Raw genomic sequence first — 20187 nt, 5'->3', positions numbered from 1 at the left:
CTGTCGTTTCAGTTGTTGGGCATTTTTCTCGTTGCCTAGACCCTAAGATATTATACTGAAATTGCATTTTAATTTAGGATTAGGCTTAATATTTAACTATACACCGCAAATTTATGGTAAAAAAACAACAACAGCTGTGTTTGCTAGAAACTCACTGTAAAAAATATGGTGACAATGTTTGATATTACGAGATGGCATATTGATGCCTGTATATTTTACAATTTATATGCCATATGTTTTATTAATTGACAATGTTCATATACCAATGAAGCACTAAAACCTTCTTTTCACTTTAAAATGTACTGATAATAATCACCAGAGGCGGCCTTTGCTATTCAGAGGCCTATTTCAAAGAAACAGTTTGAGGCTCCCATACACGGAGAAAAATAGACAAAAACATAGTATGCAATGCGACTCAGTTTAATTTATCTCTGTTAGGTCTATATTTAACAACGTTATCTCATATTTTACTCTTACCATCATAACACAGACAGTAAAATCCACCTTATTTTTAACATAAGACTGGGAGCTGTCATTTGTAACTTGAATGTGTGTTATGCTGCTTGACATTGCCAACTAGTATTTGTTATGATATTCAACTTATCGCAATCATGAACAAACTGGATTGGAGCGCAAATAGTTTACCATTTACTTATCTTTATTCATATTGTTATTTAGCTATAGTGGCTAATGCATCGGAAGTCTTGCAAATTCACAGAAAATAGCTTACTTCTGCATTGGCCAAAAAACACATGATGAACCAGAGTTTATTTTAAGTAGCCGGTCAATAAAACATGGCCAATTACTCATATAGGGACAATGCACAAGGTCACACTCACAGAGACAAAACATCATCATGGGAACACGCATGAATAAAGGATCACAAAAATTTGTTTTAATATAAAATATAATCAAATGTAATCTGTCAGGCAGGGACTTCTGGGAATTTCCTTTTACTGTTTTTCTTTTTGCCGTAAATTATTTAGGAATTCATAGTTTTCTTTCAAAAACAATAAATCTGACAGTGTTTTACAGTAAAATAACATTCACTGCCCAGCCAAAAAAATTTCGCTGTTTGGATTTAAATAGACAAATTGAAAGTCTTTGGGATGTGCTGGAGGAGACTTTACAGAGTGCTGGACTCTTGTATCGTCAATACAAGATCTTGACCAAAAATGTATGCACATGGAAATAACATCACAACATTTATTTCCATCAAGAGGTGCATCAATTTTTGGTCACGATCTTGTATTGACGATACAAGAGTCCAGCACTCTGTAAAGTCTCCTCCAGCAGATCCCAAAGACTTTCAATGAATTTAAAGTCTGAACTCAGAGGTGCCACTTCATATGTAAAAATTATTCTTCTTTACAGTTTTTCCACTGTATATTGAAAGGTAACTTAGTTGAACAGCTTTTTTTTTCTGTAAAAGTTTCAAACATTTTTCCAGTGTAGATGCGTCTGATTAATTAAATCAAACCGGTCCTTGATGCATCATGTATTTATAACCCAAGTGCATGTCAGTTTCAGTACGTTGAAAGCCCTCTGCTTCTTTTTCCTTCGATTTCCTCTGGCGTACCCTCGAGTGCTACGCGTTTAAGGATACGAGTCACTGATATACGCTCCAGGCTTTGCTTACAAACACAGGCCTGACTGATTTGGCTTATAAGCCTGGGGGTTTCTGGGCCCAGAGCCTACTGGGAGGAGAGCGAGAGAGCGCTGTGAGGAGGGAAAGCACCTGGAACCCGTCCACCCTGTGCAGGGTCACTGAGTTTTGTCTGGAGGCTCTCCCTACTGTAGCTGTTAACAGCAGAATCCTGCATACTGAGTATTCCTGGGCTCCTGCAGCCTGTATAAGGCGTTCGATAGACCCTTTTCACATTTCCGGGTTTCTCAGAAGCGGAAGTCGTCATAGTTGGGTAAAATTCTATAGCGGTAAATGAGAGAGACTACATTAAATATATGTTTTTGTGTCCCCATTTGCTCAAATAGCAAAAGAAAAACTCCACAATAGTGTTTTCACTACTTTCAAAAATAGGGAAAAAATTGAGAGGGATTGATAACGGCAGTCAGAAGAGAGAAAGATGTCCATTTACCATCACTCCCACAGTCGCTGTATTAGAAACACCCTCAAAGTAGCGTAATTTGATGTAAAGATAATATAATACAAAGTATAGTGTTATAAATGTACATAATTTTTTTTTAAATTGCAGTATTTACAATGCTGATGACTGTTAAAACACATGATCACAGTCTGTGAAAAGGGTCCATTGGTCAGTGGGGCCTGTTCGGAGGTAGAGATAAAATATAGATTGGACAAATGAGTGTGTGGACATTGCCAGCTGTTATTTCAGTTCACACTACAAGCGACTTTGTCGCTGCATGTCGCCAGTGGCTGGCGGTGAGGTCGCTAGTGGGCGTTCCCACTACTGGTTGCCTAGTAATGTTTGTGAGTGACATTCACGGATGTTACTCCAGGTTGTAGACAACAAATCTATTTTCTTGCCGCTACAAGCTAACATTTTGGAAGGAAAAGTCTAAATATAAATGGAATCAGTACATAAAATGCATAATATTAAAGATGAATGAGAAACAGCGAGTGCTCTTTGCTATCGTGGCTATTTAACTGCAGCAAATGGGCAAATACTGGTCTTTCTGAGTTCACGAAATCATTCAGGCTCAGAGTCAGCACGGCGAGTACCACTGTATGTACACGAAAACATATAATAAATTATTGGATAGTTTCTGACTGCTAAAATAAACTTCTCATTCATCTTGCCTCGGTCGGACTCGGCACTGAAGAGTGACGGATCACGTGTGCTCCACTGACTTCACTCCTATTGGTTGTCGCTCCCGAAAGTCGCTCTTCATTTGCATAAAGTTGAACAGATCTCAACTTTGTCGCGTCGCCGGACACGCCCCATCCAGTCACCAACGGTCACTGTGTCGCCGGAAGTCGCCTGCTCCCCATTGAAATGAATGGTATCGTGTCGCTTTGTCGCTTGTAGTGTGAACGGGGATTTATGCCATTCCAGTCGATTATACAGTACAATTAAGAAATAGAAAAATAAACGCATTGAATAATAAAAAAAAAAGGTATCACTATTTCGATGGTCCACTGTAGACATTCTTCTGACTAGAAGTAACTTTGCAACTACATGTCAATTAGTAACTTTGCAACTACAGGTCAACTAGCAGTTATTAGAGTATTGGTAGACTGTCTGCTTAATGTCTGTTAACACTTTACAACAGACATTCTACTGACTATATAAGTAACTTTGCAACTACATGTCAACTTACTTACCCGAACCCTAACCTAACAGTCTACTAATACTACGTCAACTTAATCTACTAGTATTATGTGAGTTAGCTGACATGTAGTTGCAAAGTTACTTATAGTTAGTAGAATGTATAAAATGGACTATCTAAATATAATATATTGTATAATTTTAAAATCTGATTTTATGTTTATGGTATTATATTGTTTTTGGACTATTTTATCTAAAATAATTTTCACTGATTATATAGACAAGAGCGTCTACTACCATTTAAGACTTTAGTGAGGTCATGTAAATAAGAAGATCTAATTTGTATCATTATTTTTGTGTGTGTGCAGGTTGTGACGTTATGGTATCGAGCTCCAGAGGTGCTGCTTCAGTCCAGCTATGCTACTCCTGTGGATCTGTGGAGTGTCGGCTGCATCTTTGCTGAGATGTTCAGACGCCGGTAAGTTTGCACAGCGTCATTTATCTATCTCGCTCACTAATAATCCTGACTAGTTGACTGTAAAATGAAGAAAGATGTAGGATTCAGGCGGGTGATGCTCAGTTAAACGTGTCAAGCATGGATGACCTGATTGCTTGCATGTGTCTGGCACACAGGGAGTACCAAGAGTTATGATTTCCCTCGAGTCTATAAATATTGCACTGGGTGTGTCTTGAATAATAATATGCTTAACATTCAAATATTTGAAATGCATATTTTAAAGTGCAAAATAGTCCTTTAATTTCTTTTTGGTCCACTTTATTAGTGATAGGGCCCATTTTCCGTTCACACTGAAGAATATTAGGGCCATAATGCAGATTTTAAAATGGAAATCTGACATAAAATAATAAAATTGAAAACCACTGAGCATAGACATTATATTAAAATAATGTATCACATTTTTGCTACATGTCACATGTGATTTGGAGACTCTGAAAATTTTTTTAATTATATTTATATATACTATTTTAATTGTATAATTAAAAATGTGTCAAATTAATTTGAGAATTTTACCCCCTTTATAGAAGATAGAAATGAGATATTTCCATCTTAATAGTTTTATGAAACTGTTTTAATATTGTATTTTATGGTTTAAATGTTTTATGGTATTATATTGTGTTTGATCAAAATCTGAAAAAGAAAAGAAAAATCAGAAATTATAAAAAAAGAAAATGAAATTTTGAAAATAAAAAAAAGGATTGTGTTGGGCCACACTGCTTCTGACCACATTTTTGCAGGAGGCTGAGGTTATTAAGACAGACATAAAAAAAAAAGTCACTGTGGTTGTAACAGGCACTGTAGACTTGGAGAGATCCGTTCATCTGTGTGCGGTTTAACGAATCTTTCCAACTGCTCAACTCAACACTGGCACATTTATTAAAGCTGCTCAATCCAGTGACAGCAGAATTTAACGGTTCAACGGTTCTTTCTTTGTGGCTTCTAATGTACTACATCAGCTTGTAGCGCATTATCATTATTTATGGTTCTATTTTCTCAAGGCTCTAAAAAGAGAGAAATATTAAGATTTAGTTTTGCAAATGATTTGTCACTTCTTATTTCAATGAGTTTACTGTAGATGAGATACGAATATCTAGATGAGGTTCGTGAAGCAAATTCTCTCATTAAATTGGTCACCAATTCAAACGTGAGAAATCCCATTTTAAGCACCAGAAAGGTACGGATTTCAAAAACGGATAATGAAACAAGTGTATACACATTGCATGTTATTTTAGTTTTATTATGGTTTTATTATTATTTTGATTTAGCTTAGTTCATATTTTAGTAAAATTTTGGGTAATTTCGTTATGTACTTTTGCTATTTTATTAGTTTTTTATATTTTTTTTATATTGATATTTAGGATTAATTTCTTTTGTTTTCAGCTTGCAATCACATCATTCTCTATAGGGCACAGCTGATTGGTTCCTGCTGCATCAGCAGGCTAATGAGCTCGCTCAACCTTCAAATACTTGGTCAGCATTTGCTGTAGCAGTTGCAACACACTTTCAGAAACCCTCCACCTTCCCCAGCTCCACCTGTATAGATCTGCTACGGGTAATTCATGTACACGATATTGTACAGCAGCAGCATGTCTTACATGCTCACAGCAGAGTGTTGTGTATGTATTGGCAGTAGCAAGTCCCATACTTAGATTTATTCTGCCAAGATCAAACATATCAACATTGTCATATCCATTACCATACCAAACACTCCGCGAGTTGTCATGACAGAAATAATTTTAGAGCTTTAACTTAAATATTTCAGTTTATTTCCAAGGCAAAATTTTTATTTTTCGTTTAGTTAGAGTTTTTGCAATTAAAGGGGTCATGAACTGGATTATTTTATTATGTTTCCTGGGGTGCCCATATAATGTTAGCATGATTTTTACATTAAAAAATGGTCATAATTTAGAAATAAAAGGCATTTTTCCTAGCCTGATTTTAGCCTCTGATTTGAACGCTCTGTTTGAAGGGGCGTGTCTGTGTGAGACTTCAGTGTAAACACCCACTGCTGTGATTGGCTGACATGTTTGCATATAAAATAGCTAGCATTACATGTGGAAGTCTCTCTCTCTCTCTAAATCTTTTACTACGTTTTTACTATTACAGCTATCGAGATTAACAAATCGTGAAAAGTAGTGATTGTAGCATTATATTTAGATCTATTCCCAACACATGAAAGGTTGCAGTGATGAGCATTGAGCAGATGACAGACAGTCTGTTGATCGCGTGAATAAAGATCTCATCATTTCAACGCAATTTCTGCACTCTCACGAAAGCTTTCATCAAATAACAATGCTAACACGATGTAAAAACAGTAAGAGCTTCGTTGTGCAGTGTAACAGCGTCATTGATTTCATAACGAGTTTTGGCAAGTGTCCAGATAAACTCGCGCTGTGTGATTGACAGCTTGGGCGATTGGAAGGGAGCGTTCTTTTATCGCTTTCTGTATATAATTTAATCAGTTTAAATAAGATTATTTTCATCCTACTAAGAGAAACGATGTGAAGTTGATTGTTTAGTCACTGGCTTGCTTTGCTGATGCATAAACAGTATTGAACGATTTTGAGAGAAAGAAAATCTATCTGAACTTGATCACAGATCAGGCATTAGAATAAACATGGTTACTTGCATGTTTGTGGCGTAGATCCATATCGTAAAGGTCTGTTTGCAAAGTCTGCGTCGAAATTGCGACTACCAAATAATCCGCAGTAAAATGCACCAAATACAAATAATGCACTGCTGATACATTCACGTTGTTGAAAGAAAAAAAAAGAAAAGAAAAAAACCCACTTTCCTAGAATTAGGATCATTTGGAGGGTGATGGTATTGATCCTGTGTCGATCTAGCCTGGCAAGCCAGACCTACATCATCAAGATGTTAGGTCTGGCAACTCTCCATAGACACGGCTCAGTCCGAGGGGCGGGATAAATGGCTGTCTTTCAAATTCCCTCTGCACGCAATAGGACAGTGCTTCAACCAACCAGAGCGTTTTGCCAACACCGGAGCCAACGTTAGTTGAAAGATTCAACTACAAAACTACCGACAAAACTACGAACACATCTTCCTTTTTTAAGAATGACTTAAGTGAAGTTCTTTGCTCTTTTCTCAAAGAAAAACTTAACTCCAAGTCCTCCAGAGTCGAGGCCAAAGCCGATTCGAAAGACTGTTCGCCAGCAGCAGCCATTCTTTGTTTTCAAGTAGCAGGGAACCGTCGCAACTCCGTCGTCATTATGTTAAGCCCGCCCCGCCTACTCTAAACACAATGTGATTGGCCTGACCCAATTTAGGTTTTTACAGCTCCGAAAGTCAACGGAGAGTTGCTAGACTACCCTGGCTGCAAAATACATTTTGCTGCCGCTAGGGTGCGTCTAGATTTCTAGGCTAGTGTCGATCTTGACTTTTTCTCATGTCACTATTCACTGACGCGCCAGTGGGCGGAGCCAAAGACGTGGTGAGGTAGACGTAGATGTTCTCTTGCAAAGGCGGTCTTTCGCTTCCCTGTGACGTCATAAGTCACAACTTTTAAGATGCTGTCGTTTTCTGGCCTTGGTTTCAATAAAAGCTGTTTTTGGAATAACAAGGAAGTTTTTAGTTTTGAAACTTACTGGATATTTCTATAGTATAACGATCTCTTAAAGGGTTAGTTCACCCAAAAATTTAAATTCTGTCAGTAATTACTCACCCTCATGTTGTTCCAACCCCGTAAGACCTTCGTTCATCTTCGGAACATAAATTAAGATATTTTTTATTAAATCTGAGAGCTGTCTCACTCCTCCATAGGCTTCTAAGACACTATAACTTGATGGCCCAGAAAATGCATTAAAGACATCGTTAATATAGTCCAAGTGACTACAGTGGCTCAATCTTAAGTTTATAAAGCGACGAGAATTATTTTTTTTGTGCACAAAAAGTAAATAACGACTTTATTCCATGATTAATTTCCTTCTCTCTGAGCCTCGAGTTAGTTCACATAGTGTTTTAGCGCAGCGCGTCTGTGTTGTACGTCACACGTAGGCTCACTATTGGCCGACGCTGGTCATGTGTGTGACGTGCAACACAGAAGCGCTACGCAGTTACACTACGTGAAAAAACTCGAGGCCCAGAGAGAAGGAAATGAATAGTGGAATAAAGTCGTTATTTTTGTTGTGTTTTTGCGCACAAAAAGTATTCTCGTCGCTTTATAAATTTAAGATTGAGCCACTGTAGTCACTTGGACTATATTAACGATCTCTTTAATGCATTTTCTGGGCCGGCAAGTTATAGTGTCTTAGAAGTCTATGGAGGAGTGAGACCGCTCTCAGATTTAATCAAAAATATCTTAATTTGTGTTCCGAAGATGAACGAAGGTCTTAAGGGGTTGGAACAACATGAGGATGAGTAATTACTGACAGAATTTTCATTTTTGGGTGAACTAACCCTTTAACTGTCAAAAGATCAAGCAGGAAATCTTTAATTCTCAGTTTCATGACCCCTTTGACATTTAAGTTTTATTTTATTGCAGCTTTTTTTCAATGAGCATAAAAGTTTTTATTAGTTTTAATCTTGGTTAACAATAATAATGCATTGTTGACCCATTTCATTCCAGCTTGTCGATGATGTTGAATTACCCGCCCCTCCTCGTGCCGCTGGGGGCAATTGCGTGGGCTGATGTTTTCCTCTCCCGACGCGCCATAACAAGTGCATAATCGGATGAACAGGGAGATTTGTGATGGAAAGCGCAGACACACAAGCAGGGACACACTTTCACACACATCCTGTGTTTCACATTCTAACAGGCCCACCTGTCCGTCCCTTCCGGTATCCATTGATGGTGTTTGCTTTGCAGGAACGGTAGATAAACATTAGCTGACTCAGTGCTTAATACAATAATCCCATAGTTCAGATAGGAAAGTTATGTTTAGTTTCAGGCACATAACTATCTGTTTAAATAGCGCCGTTGCATTTGTTAATTACTAAAGAAACCTTAAAACATCAGTTATATCCATTCACGTGTTTGGTTTCCACTCTCTAAAGCCATGTTCCATAAAAAGGCCACTGTGCTGGGCTCCTGGCATGCCTCCATTAGTGCCTGGGGGTGGGGGGGTAAGGGGGGCTTTCATTGCTGCTACCAGCACACCTTTTCTCCTCCTGCAGGTGATTAAGAATGCTTTTTAAAAGGCCACCTGTTGCAGATTAAAGGGCACCTGGGACCAGGTTTCTCCTCTGATGTCTGAGAAGTGCACCGCGCTGTACACGCCAACCCCAGTAATGGATGTTTTCAATTCACCTGAGAGTTATAAAGATGTGGTGCGCCTCGGCCAGCAACATATTGTATGGCTTTGTTTAAGATGGAACTTTAACTGTTGAGGGGACAACGTTTTCCTGGAGAGGATCGTGTAACGTTGGGCCTTGGAGTTGTTGTTTTGTTGAGGGTTTTATAAAAGATCTTTACTTGTCTGACGCTCACAATGTGTAAAGTTTAGTGTCATACTTCACGCAAGTCTGTATCTCTTGGATGATGTAGTGATCAGTCAGGGTGTTTCTGAATGACAGAAAATGCTTTTGACGTTCTGCTTTTCCAAGGGTTGACCATTGCGTGAAGAGTCAACGTGCGACGGCTTTCAGATCCTTGTTTACGCTCTCACAACCTAAAGCTGCTTTCACAAAAAGTAGAGATACCAACTATGTCATTTATTGTTATTTATAAATTAATTCACAAATTAATGAAATGTATTAATTTATTCTAGCACACGGCTCCCTAAATGTTTAGTAGTTTTAAGAAGGAATTTCACCAGAAATTAAGTTTACATAACTCAATATGCTTCCGCAGTTTGGACGACGAGTTTTTGAAGGCTGTGAAATGGTTCGTTTTAGGCAAACAAAGCAAACATTTAAAACTAAACAAATCTTTAATCTTTTCAGAAAACTGAAACATACTTTCTAAGTATGGCCATTGGTGCGTGCACTGCGCCGAGGAACCATCTTCCATTTTGCTGATCAGTGTTCAAAAAAGGCTGGGAAGTCTGTGAACTTCTTATGACCTTACAAGAGTGATTACTGATATGCTGTCTGTAAAAACCCCAATCACATTTTTAAAAAGAAAAATATCATCCACTGACTTTCAAAGCTGCTACATACGAACAACTTTCGACTTCGAGGACCTTGATCGAAATGTAGTGGAGTGAAAAGTACCATGCGGTCTTTCAAATGTAGTGAAGTTAAAGTCACAAGTTTCCAAAAAAAAAAAAAATACTCAAGTACAGATACTCAAAAAAGTAAGTTTACTTAAAGGTGCTCTAAGTGATGTTGGGTGACGTCACTTCTTGTTGACGTTAAAAGTATTGTCAAAGAAAACGGAGGCTAGCTAGACCCTCCCTCCTCCTCATCCGCGCACTAACCCCCCAAACCCCACCCCCAAATCCTTCTTGTCGATGATTGGCTGGAACAGTTTATGTTTCGTGGTGCGGGTTAGCCCAGTTTGTTTTTCTTGCTGTTTGTGAAGCCTGGGGTGTCTACAGAGACCTCGTTTTTTTACAGTGTGTTCAGGGGACAGGCAGCTAGCGGATGGTGAGGAGATGTTTGCTGTATGTGACAACAAATGTTTTGGCCTAAAAAACGCGCGACATCGCTTAGAGCACCTTTAAGTACAGGCCTGTAAGTGTACTTCGTTACTGTCCACCTCTGACCATATGAAACCAACATGAACACAATGAGAACTTTTCTAAGAACTAGGCACGTGTGTTTTAAATGGAACTGATAAATATTCTGATCCCATCTGACTTGTAATGCTGCCTGAATCATAATCATACACTGTTCGTTTCGTGTATATAAATAAAGGTGACTTAAACAAATTTTGCCTTTCCTGCGTCGTGGGCGCTCTTATTCGTAATTGACTCGCACGCACCTTTTCTGGCAGACCAGTTTTCACAGATTCAGATACACTGATGCATTCCAGAGGTGGCGCGGGTGGAATGTGGATCGAGACACTGGCACTTGGAGCGTGACTCAACTGCGTGTACTGGCCTGGTGCGAGTGCCCTGTGCTGTGCCCACTCACTCAGGAAGCCTCTGCCCTGGCATAATGTCTGCCTTGTGCAAAAAGCCACTAATTCATTCAAACTACCAAGTAGCCCAAGGGAAGGCAGAATGTGCTCTAGACTAGAGAAATTCAGCCATACTTACTTGTTTTGGCATGACACTGCTTTAGGTGAGATCTGCCCCCCTTAACTGTTAGAAGATAGAACAGCTTTTGTCTGATTTAACTGCTCGGGACTGACTTTGCCTTTAAGGGTTTCAGCAGTTGATGTGGAATGTGAACGACACAATAAAGGCAATTTTCTTCAACAAGCGTGTTCAAAGTGAAAAGTTACACGAGCATCTGACACGTCCGCCTCACCTGCAAAGAATGTTCATCATCTTTACCGTATAGTAGCTAGCTAACGACATATATTTAAAGCTATAGCGGAGTTCACACCACGACTATAACAATAACGGCACAGAGGAACAATATCGTTGGGATCACTTTCAGAATTTTTAAAGGGATTAACGAATCCATCCTACCTTAAAGTCCCCATGAAGTTGAAGTTTTTTGGCTTTTAGTTTGAATATGTTAGCCTTACTGTTGTCTATAAGCTAATGTGCTCCAAAACAATGACAAAATTCACGTTTAGAAGTTCAAAATGTACAGTCTCTCACTTCCACCAATATGGATCAATGATTTTGATGACATCTTAATGCGATATGAAGGAGATTAGGAGGAGAAACGGTTAGAGATAAGGAGAAAACTGCGGCTTTACCGAGCACAACGGCTCTGGCCGAGCTGTGATGTAAACAAAATGCTATTGGCTAATTTAAAAAGGGGAGGAGCTGTTTGATATGTCCCGCCCTGTCTTCCTGTTTCAGTGGAAATGACATCAACACATTGAATAATGCTGCATGTTTTAAGGCACTTCAGTGGGCCTTTAAAGAGCTCGAGCATTTAAAACGGCGGACGACATACTGCTGCGCTCACTTATAATAAACAGGACGTTATTGTCTGCTAATGTGGAGGCTAATTTAGTTATAGTTATCGTTTTTGTTGTGAACTGGCCTGTCGTCACATTATTTCTGAAAAATATGCAGACTTTTGTCTGCCTGTTTCTCACCAGTCTTTAAAGGAAGTCTTGAAAGCTTCTGAACCTCATTCAAAAATGGAGGCGTAAGGAAACGTGCTCAGTTCTGGCCCTTTGTCTGATTACAGTTGCGATCAAGTTGACGCTTTGAGTGGCTGTGAAGGAAGAGACTTTGAGAGTTTGGTGCTTGTCTTGCTGTAGGGCGACATCTGGTGGTGGCAGGGGAAATTGCAAGTGCAGTTTTTGCAGCTTTTTTCAAAGACTTGACTGTGAAAATGATTTATTAGTGAGCTAAATTTAGTTAATAACTCACATATGTCTCTGTTTCTGTACTTCGGTTTTGTTCTTTCACACGGTTCATCTTTGCTCTCTCACATCGAGGTTTGTGGAGAGCGAAAGCAGACGGCAGGGATAAATAGCTTTTTTCTCTCTCTTTTACTCTGTGTGGTGTGTTTTGGAGACTGAGCCCTGTGCTTGTGGCTCCTGGAATTTGTGTGCATGCCAAGGGAAGCATGCCCGCCCACGGGTGTCCTAACTGGCCTGAAGCCACAGGCACCAGTAGCAGTCCGGGCGGGTGGACTTCAGCATGTGCTAAAAAAGTCCTCAGATCTTCTCGGCCTCGGGCTGGCCAGGAAACAACGCATGTACAGTAGACCAATGTCTGTTATGTTGCTTTAGGACCTTATTTATAAAGTGCAGCTTATGAGGATTTTCTTTCTCTTTGCCGTCTTTGCCTCTGGCAGACAGGCAGGAGACATTCATGATGATTGCAGAATTAGGAGCGAACATCTAAAGACTGTCACTGGCCTGCAGCCTTGCATTTGGTGTTTTAATCAGTGTATTTATTTATTTTTATTTTATTTATTCTTTTTGGTTTTATATATTTAAGATAATTTATTTTTATTTATTTATTTTAGTTTATTCATTTTGAATTTATTTTGATTTTGATTTATTTATTTTAGTTTATTCATTTTGATTTTATATATTCAAGATTATTTATTTTAGATATATTCTTTTAATTCATTTCTTTGAGTTGATTTTAGTCAGTGTTATTTTAGTACCATCAAGATACTGTTATAATTTTTATATATATATATTTTGATTTATTTTTTCTATTTCGATTGCATATTAGTTCTAATTGTTGTGTGTTTTGGTCATTTTTTTACATTTTATTTTTATATATATTTCTATATAGTTTTTTTTTTTCAGTTTTAGTTATTTTAGTACATCAAGTTAAATAAAAATGAGAAATGTTTTCTTGGCAACTATAGCTGAAATATTTTATTTGAGTTGGTATTTTATTTCATTTAACAACTTTTATTTTATGGCTTTACTTTCAGTTAACTAAAACAACCCTGTTTTTTGCATATTTATTTAGTTTTATTTGCTCAATTATTTATTTTAATGTATCGATTTTAGTCCATTTATTTTAGTGTATTCATTCTGAGTAAAAACTAAAGTGTCATTGAGGTGTAGTTATTGCTACAAAATCAATCATGCAATTAATTGCAGTTTTTTTCTCTTTCTCCAGCCCTCTTTTCCGTGGAAACTCTGATGTTGACCAGTTAGGCAAGATTTTTGAGTAAGTGCCATTTAATGAATCCAATATAATGCTGGAATAACTTGTTGGTCTTGTGTTCACGAGATTGAGATTGTTTTGATGGTGATATTTCAGTGTGGTGGGGGTCCCTTCTCCAGAGGACTGGCCACAGGAGGTGGGCTTACCCCAGAGTGCCTTTTCCCCTCGCCCCCCCCAGCCCATAGAGAACCTGGTGCCTGACATGGATGAGCTGGGCAAATCACTTTTACTTGTAAGTAGAAGATACTATCAGTGCTGAGGATATCTTAAATGTCTTGATAATGTTGAATGTCATTCTATGGACACATACCTTTTCCAGTTTGATACATTTTTATCACATGATGTTTTATTGTTAATACATCTTATTGTGCTATCTTAAGCTAAATAAATACATTTGAATAATTTCAGTACATTTTATATTTTTGGGAATGCTATTATGCCTTCAAGAAAATATTTACTCTTAGTATAATTATATATTATATTATATTATATTATATTATATTATATTATATTATATTATATTATGAAACTACAGGGTAGTTTCTTATTACATCTTTTTAATAATCTTCAGTCACTTGCTATAGGGTATATAATCATAACAAAGAAAGATAAAAGAAGACTTTGAAGTGCCCCTATTATGTGTTTTCGGTTGTTGCCTTTTATGTTGTGTGTAATATAAGCTGTATGTGAATTCAAAAGGTCTGCAGAGTTTCTGCAAAAGGTCTGCAAAAGAAATTTTTGAATTCAGAAAGAATTACTTTCTGCACAAATTTGCATAACGCCAGCCTATAGTCTTCATTGGCTACTCATGAACGAAGTCTACTTTGACCCTCAAACACCGTAGTTGTAGACCTGGAAGACCTGGAAGTGTTTGGTTCGTGCTGTCGCATGTTGAGAAGACGCTGTTTCTGCGAAAGCAAAACCACTTTGATGCACTTCCAAAAGATGAGGATTGTTAATATCTCGTCTACAATGAACAACAAACTAAAGAAAAACGTACCTTTTAGAAACATCCTGCTTAAGTTCGGATTGTTTTGTTTTATTATTATTGTATTATTATTTATTATTGGACCTGGCTCAAATTGATACGGTAAAACCGACGCCATCGTTACTGTTCACATCACTGTGTACCAAGTGCTGAGGAAGCTTCAGGATATGAAATTCAGATATAGAAATTAAATTTAAATTTCTGATACACACACTGTAAGCGGTCGACCAATCACAACAGACTGGGCCATCTGACCAATCAGAGCAGAGTAGTCTCTCGGAAAGGAGGGGTTTAGAGAGACTGAATCTTCGAACGAACCGTTTCAGAAACTGTGAGAAAAGAGCTGATGCTGCAATGTGTTTTATAAGAAAATTAAAGTGTTTTTTTTTACCTTGGATGCATGTAAACTTATTGTAAGAGACCTCTGAAACAAAATTAGGAACCTTTAAAAATTGCATAAAAGGGGCGCTTTAACTTGTCATTGAAGAATTAATTTCATGAAAGTATGATGTCATTGACAACTTTTTCTAATTTTAGTGCGTGACTGTGTTTACTAATTGTTTTCTCTACTCATTTCCCCCCTGCACAGCGTTTCCTGTCGTTTAACCCCTCCAGAAGGATATCAGCTTATGATGCACTGTCTCACCCATACTTCCAGAGTCTCGACAGCACCAGCAAGAGTCTGTACGCCCAACCCTTCCCCAGCAAAAAGCCCTCCCTGGAGGAGAGAGCTGCTTGAAAGACCTGGTTTCCCATCCAGTCCCCCTCCCGCCCTCATCCCATGAACTAGTCTTCCATAGCATAATGTCAAATGCTGCTTTTAGAAATATCACCGCAATTATTGTTCGATCATATTTGTCTTTGCCCTCACTACTGCCAGCTAATACAGACCAACAACATGCTGCCTGGATTTAGGTCTTTTACAATATTGGAAGCTGCTCTCATCTCCCACCCGCCTTCCTCAAGGGAAGTTCGTCTGCTCAGAGGAAAATGTGCTTCTCGATCCTGAAGCAGCATCACGACACTGCCAGGAATCGTCCGTCTGTTTGCATGAACGCAATGCACAGTACATGTACAGGTCTAAACTGCCTTAACTGCATATCACTGCCGTGAACCAGCAAAGGTCTCCCACGGGACCGTGACGGTCTCACTCGGATTGAGCAAACGTAGACCGCAACTACTGCAAATTCGGGCCCGTTGAACGGAACCTCCTATCTTACACAATCGCTAATTCACAATTGTTTTGAGCTCACTTGTATTGAAGTCCTCTCGGTCACAGGCCAGGAGGATTTTTTTGTATTGTTTTCTCCAATGTTGTTCCTCTGCAGTCCAAGCAGGAGAGTGTGGACACGTCTCCTCGTGTGATTTTTTTTTTTTTTTCGATAACTTCCAGAACCACGGACACAGAGAGTCATGTAGTGCTCTGTTTAATACGGCGTTTTGTCGCACGCATCCTGGTGTTCTCGTCATTCTCGAGTCGTCCAGAACAGAGCACTATTCGACACCACATCTCTTTGGCACGATAATGTAATTCTACTTGTATTTTTTCAATATAAATTCCACATCCTGTTCACTTATTTTATTATGTCAGTGTTGATTGTTGACTTTTTTTTTTTTTTTTGGCATGTTATGTCTTAATTTTAGTGAACTTGAAGGTGTAGGTTGTTGTAGAAGACTCGTTGATGTATACCAAACAGTCTGCACCCTGTCGTCAGGGATTTAGCGCCGAGACTTAGTCGAAGGATGACCCGCGCCGGGTTGCATGTTGACTTTAGAGTTGGTTTAGAGCAGAAATAAGCCGAGATGGGTAACAGAAATACATGTTAGCGTGTAGTTATGAAAGTCTAGTTAAAGTAGCTATAGAGTTGGTGAGTGTTATGTTCGAGGTCAGGTTGCGAGATTCGTTCGAGGCTTGGAGAGTAATGTATTATCCCGTAATTGGTCGATTAAGTCCAGGTCCTTTTTTTTTTTTTATACACGCTATGCTACATCCTTCCATTTCCCATTTCACTTAATCGTCTGGATAGATCATCACAAAACTGTACCAAGCCGCAATATCCGCTAGATGGGTTGCTGTAGCCCGTTCAGTGCCTTTGTGTTTAGCACGTGATGAAAAAGTGGAGGGACGGAAGAAAGGAAGGACGCTGCTTCAGATTTGAGCATTTTAGCCTGGTGAATCCAGGTGAAGCTGTTTGAGGAGGGATGAGGAGCTATAGGCAGGCACTGTAGTACTACAAAACATTCACACAGTTAAAGGGATAGTTCACCCCTCAAATCATTTACTCATCCTCATGTTGTTCCAAACATGCATGACTTTCTTGTGGAAGATATTCTGAAGAATGTTGGCAACCAAACAGGTTACCTTTGACTTCCATTGAATGGACAAAAACAAACACTTGAGACATTTCTCCAAATATGTTTTTGTGTTCAAGAAAGAAAGCAAGTCATGCGGGTTTTGGAACGACATGAGGGCGAGTGAACAATGCCAGACTGCTCATTTTTGGGTGAAGTATCCCTTTAAGCACTGATGCTTGATTCATTCTCTCAGGATCGGTATACTCATTCTGTCACATTCCATGCTCAGGTCTATTTATGACTAGTTTTAGATTCAACTAGGGTTCAGGTTTTAGCTTAACCAATAATCTCACAGTAACATGTATCGATTATGGTCTCAAAGCTATCTGGATACAATAGTGTTGGGTTATTTATGTCATTGACTTACATTAATTTTTGGAACGGATAATAAAACCTAAAGGTGGTCATTTCAGCATTTATTTTTTATTTATATAATATTATTATTAATATTATATTTTATGTATTAGATCACTGTTGTGTGGCAACTTATGTACTGTTAATATTTTCAAATATTCTGTGATCAGTTGTCTCGTTGACAAACAATTTCAATTGATCATTGGTGTAAAACACCAGCATTTTGAACATCTCCACTTGAACTGATGTTTGGCCGGCACAGCTTTACCCTCCTCTCCTCCAGAGAAGTCTGTGGTTGGATTTGGGGTTTTCAGAGGGCATTGGATATCAAACAATGTAACTGTATGCCTTAATGTTTGTGGGTCTTGAATAGAACTAATGTGCTTTTAGCTTGGTTGGTCTGGTGAATAATTCATAGTGTTTTAACATTATAAATGTATTAAACGTTAGGCTTTCGAATGTACGACCCGTTCTTGTTAGTGATGGAATTTGAATTTTGGCGTGATGTCAAAAAAACAGCACCTTTGAAATTTACCCATCTCAGTGCTTTTCCCCTTGAAATATTTTTTTTTTTTTTTTTTTGTGAATCTGTTTAACTTTGTTTTAAAGAAAATGTCGTCTTGTTTGAAATGATTTTCTTCAGTTAGTCATTTGGATTATGTAATCGGATATCGTTTTAAGCAAATTCCTTTTAAAATTGCTGGACATTGGTACATAATGTTTTGCTCCCTATACATTTTGTTCTTATTTATTGACATTTCGTCTTTTTTTAGTTGACCAAGATGGCATTCTGTCAATATTAATACTCAAATTTGTATCTGATTGGACAGTGATGAACTATTGGTGCTACACCTCGTGTCACTGCAGACTTGAACAACTGTAATAAATTAGGCAAACTCGTTCTGAAGAGAACAGCAACAACAAAAAGTGTCTTTTTAAATATTCTATTCTTTTAATTTGGTTTTTCTTTTTATTGTATTGTATTTTATTTGTATTATATTTCACCATTTTTACGTGATTTAGTTTTATGTTATTATGTTCTCCAATTCTGACTTAAGTAATTTATAATGTACCCAATACTTTGAATTTTAAAATCATTAAGCTGGAAAATTCTATCATTAAATCACAATAATATAATATGCTAAATCATCAACAATGAATACATATTCTAATCAATGTGCACAATGTTTTCATTCAGTTTAGCTGCTGCACAGACACTGTGCATATGAAAATCATTACCATTATAATATGACTCTTATCAGCAGCTTCATTATTATATTTTATTAATGGATAATCAAGTGTTATATCACTTTAGCCTGCATCACATATATATATAGGTTCATTCTACTTATTTTTTTTGAAAAATTAGTTAAACTGCGTGAAATGATTCCTGATGTATCCATTTTATAATCATAATATGTATATCTTATAATTTTTTATAATATGTTGCTCTTTGTTTTATGGATTTATGTAATCATTTTAAAAAGTAATTATTTTAGCCATCTTTTAACTGTGCACATTGATTAGAAGTGGGAAGTTTTGGTCAGGGTTTTCTCTTTTTTTTTCTCCTTTTTTTTGTCATTGGTTGGAGAGTGATGTTCTTTTCTTTCTTTGTAAGCACCCAATCTGGGGTAAATTAGTAATTTTAGCAGTTGTCAGCTTTGACATTTAGAGTGGAAAAATGTGTACATGGAAATATTTGTAACTTTTTTTTTCTTTGTCAACGCTTTGATTTGTTCAACTGTATGTAATTACTGCTAAATCATTCTGCATTCTTCTGCTTTAGCATCTTTTTGTTTTTTTGAGTGATGAAACCGCATGTGGACGTACTGTAGATCACGTGCACGTGACATATCTTTAATTTTGTTTTGTTTTAAAAGTCTCGTCTGGTTATCTAGTCATGATTAGTCCAGTAATGATGGTTAATCACACAATAAGTAGAATGTATCTCCTTATATTATGAAATACTGAAATTCAGTTTCAAATGAATCTCTTAAGCTATGGTCCTCTGTTAAAACGGCACGTTCTTAAATGTTTTGTTGCGAAATTAATTCGTTGAGCTACTCTTGTCTGTAAAGAGCAAAGAATTGTACGATTTTGCAAGAACCAAATTGAAATGAGTGTTGGTCATTCTGCCCTTGTAGAACCATACACGTTTCTTTTTTTTAAAGGGGTGAATGAGATATGGTAGTATTTTTGTATCTTTGTTTTTTTCTGGACTGGTTTTGCTGCTAATGTTTGTCTTAGGCTCTGGCTCCTTTACGAGTTTTATTAAACTGGCCCACCTAAAGATTCCAATTTGCTGCCATTGAGAAAAAAGCTGCTTTTGCATTTGTTTTATATCTGTATCTGCCTGACGTTTTCATATTTTTGTAAAATAAATATTCCAGTGTGTAAAACTGGGTTGTAAAATGGACTTCTGTGATGAGAGGGAACAAAACGCTTCACTAAATCTCCCACAATTCCTTGTTTTATTATTTTACTTCAGCTCTGTGAGAGGTCATTTGATAAATCGCCACCTGGACAAGTCTATTACTAATCTTAAAGGGATAGTTCACCCAAAAATGAACCTTTTGTCATGTTTTACACGCCCTCAAGTTGTTCCAAACCTGTATGAGTTTCTTTCTTCTGCTGAACACAGAATATATTTTGAAGACTATGGGTAGCCAAAAAGTTGATGAACCCCATTGACTTCCATAGTATTTTTTTTTTTTCCTATGGAAGTCAATTCGGTCCATCAACTGTCTGGTTACCAACATCCTTCAAAATATCTTTTTTTTTTGTGTTCAACAGAAGAAAGAAACTCATACAGGTTTGGAACAACTTGAGGGCGAGTAAATGATGACAAAATGTTCATTTTTGGGCGAACTATCCTGATAAACTCCAACAATCAGTATCAATTACAAAGTGAATATCTAGTTTACCCAATGGGAAGAATATACAGCAGGGGACTTTCCGTGCGGTCAGGCGTTCTCTGTTTAGGGACAGCATGCACCCTTTTGTGTTGTAATTTCTGTCTTCAGTAGCTTTCCTTTTTGTGGTTTCATACTTTGATAT

At 37.6% G+C, this 20187-nt stretch overlaps 1 protein-coding gene across 1 annotated transcript in view; it reads left to right on the top strand.

Moving 5' to 3' along the window:
• The window catches only part of cdk6 (cyclin dependent kinase 6), a 46048-nt gene extending 26506 nt beyond the window's left edge, over positions 1–19542 (top strand). Inside the window, exons 5-8 of the mRNA XM_082187113.1 lie at positions 3617–3726; positions 13386–13436; positions 13530–13665; positions 15011–19542. Coding sequence (XP_082043239.1) covers positions 3617–3726; positions 13386–13436; positions 13530–13665; positions 15011–15160 — 447 coding nt within the window. The 3' untranslated portion in view covers positions 15161–19542. The remainder of the gene's footprint in view (positions 1–3616; positions 3727–13385; positions 13437–13529; positions 13666–15010) is intronic.
• The last annotated feature ends 645 nt before the right edge of the window (positions 19543–20187 follow it).

Source organism: Leuciscus leuciscus (assembly GCF_965113295.1).
Source record: "Leuciscus leuciscus genome assembly, chromosome: 12".
In the NCBI taxonomy this organism is placed as follows: domain Eukaryota; kingdom Metazoa; phylum Chordata; class Actinopteri; order Cypriniformes; family Leuciscidae; genus Leuciscus; species Leuciscus leuciscus.
Note: the sequence above shows the minus strand (reverse complement) of the source record. Positions and strands in the feature narration are given on the sequence as shown.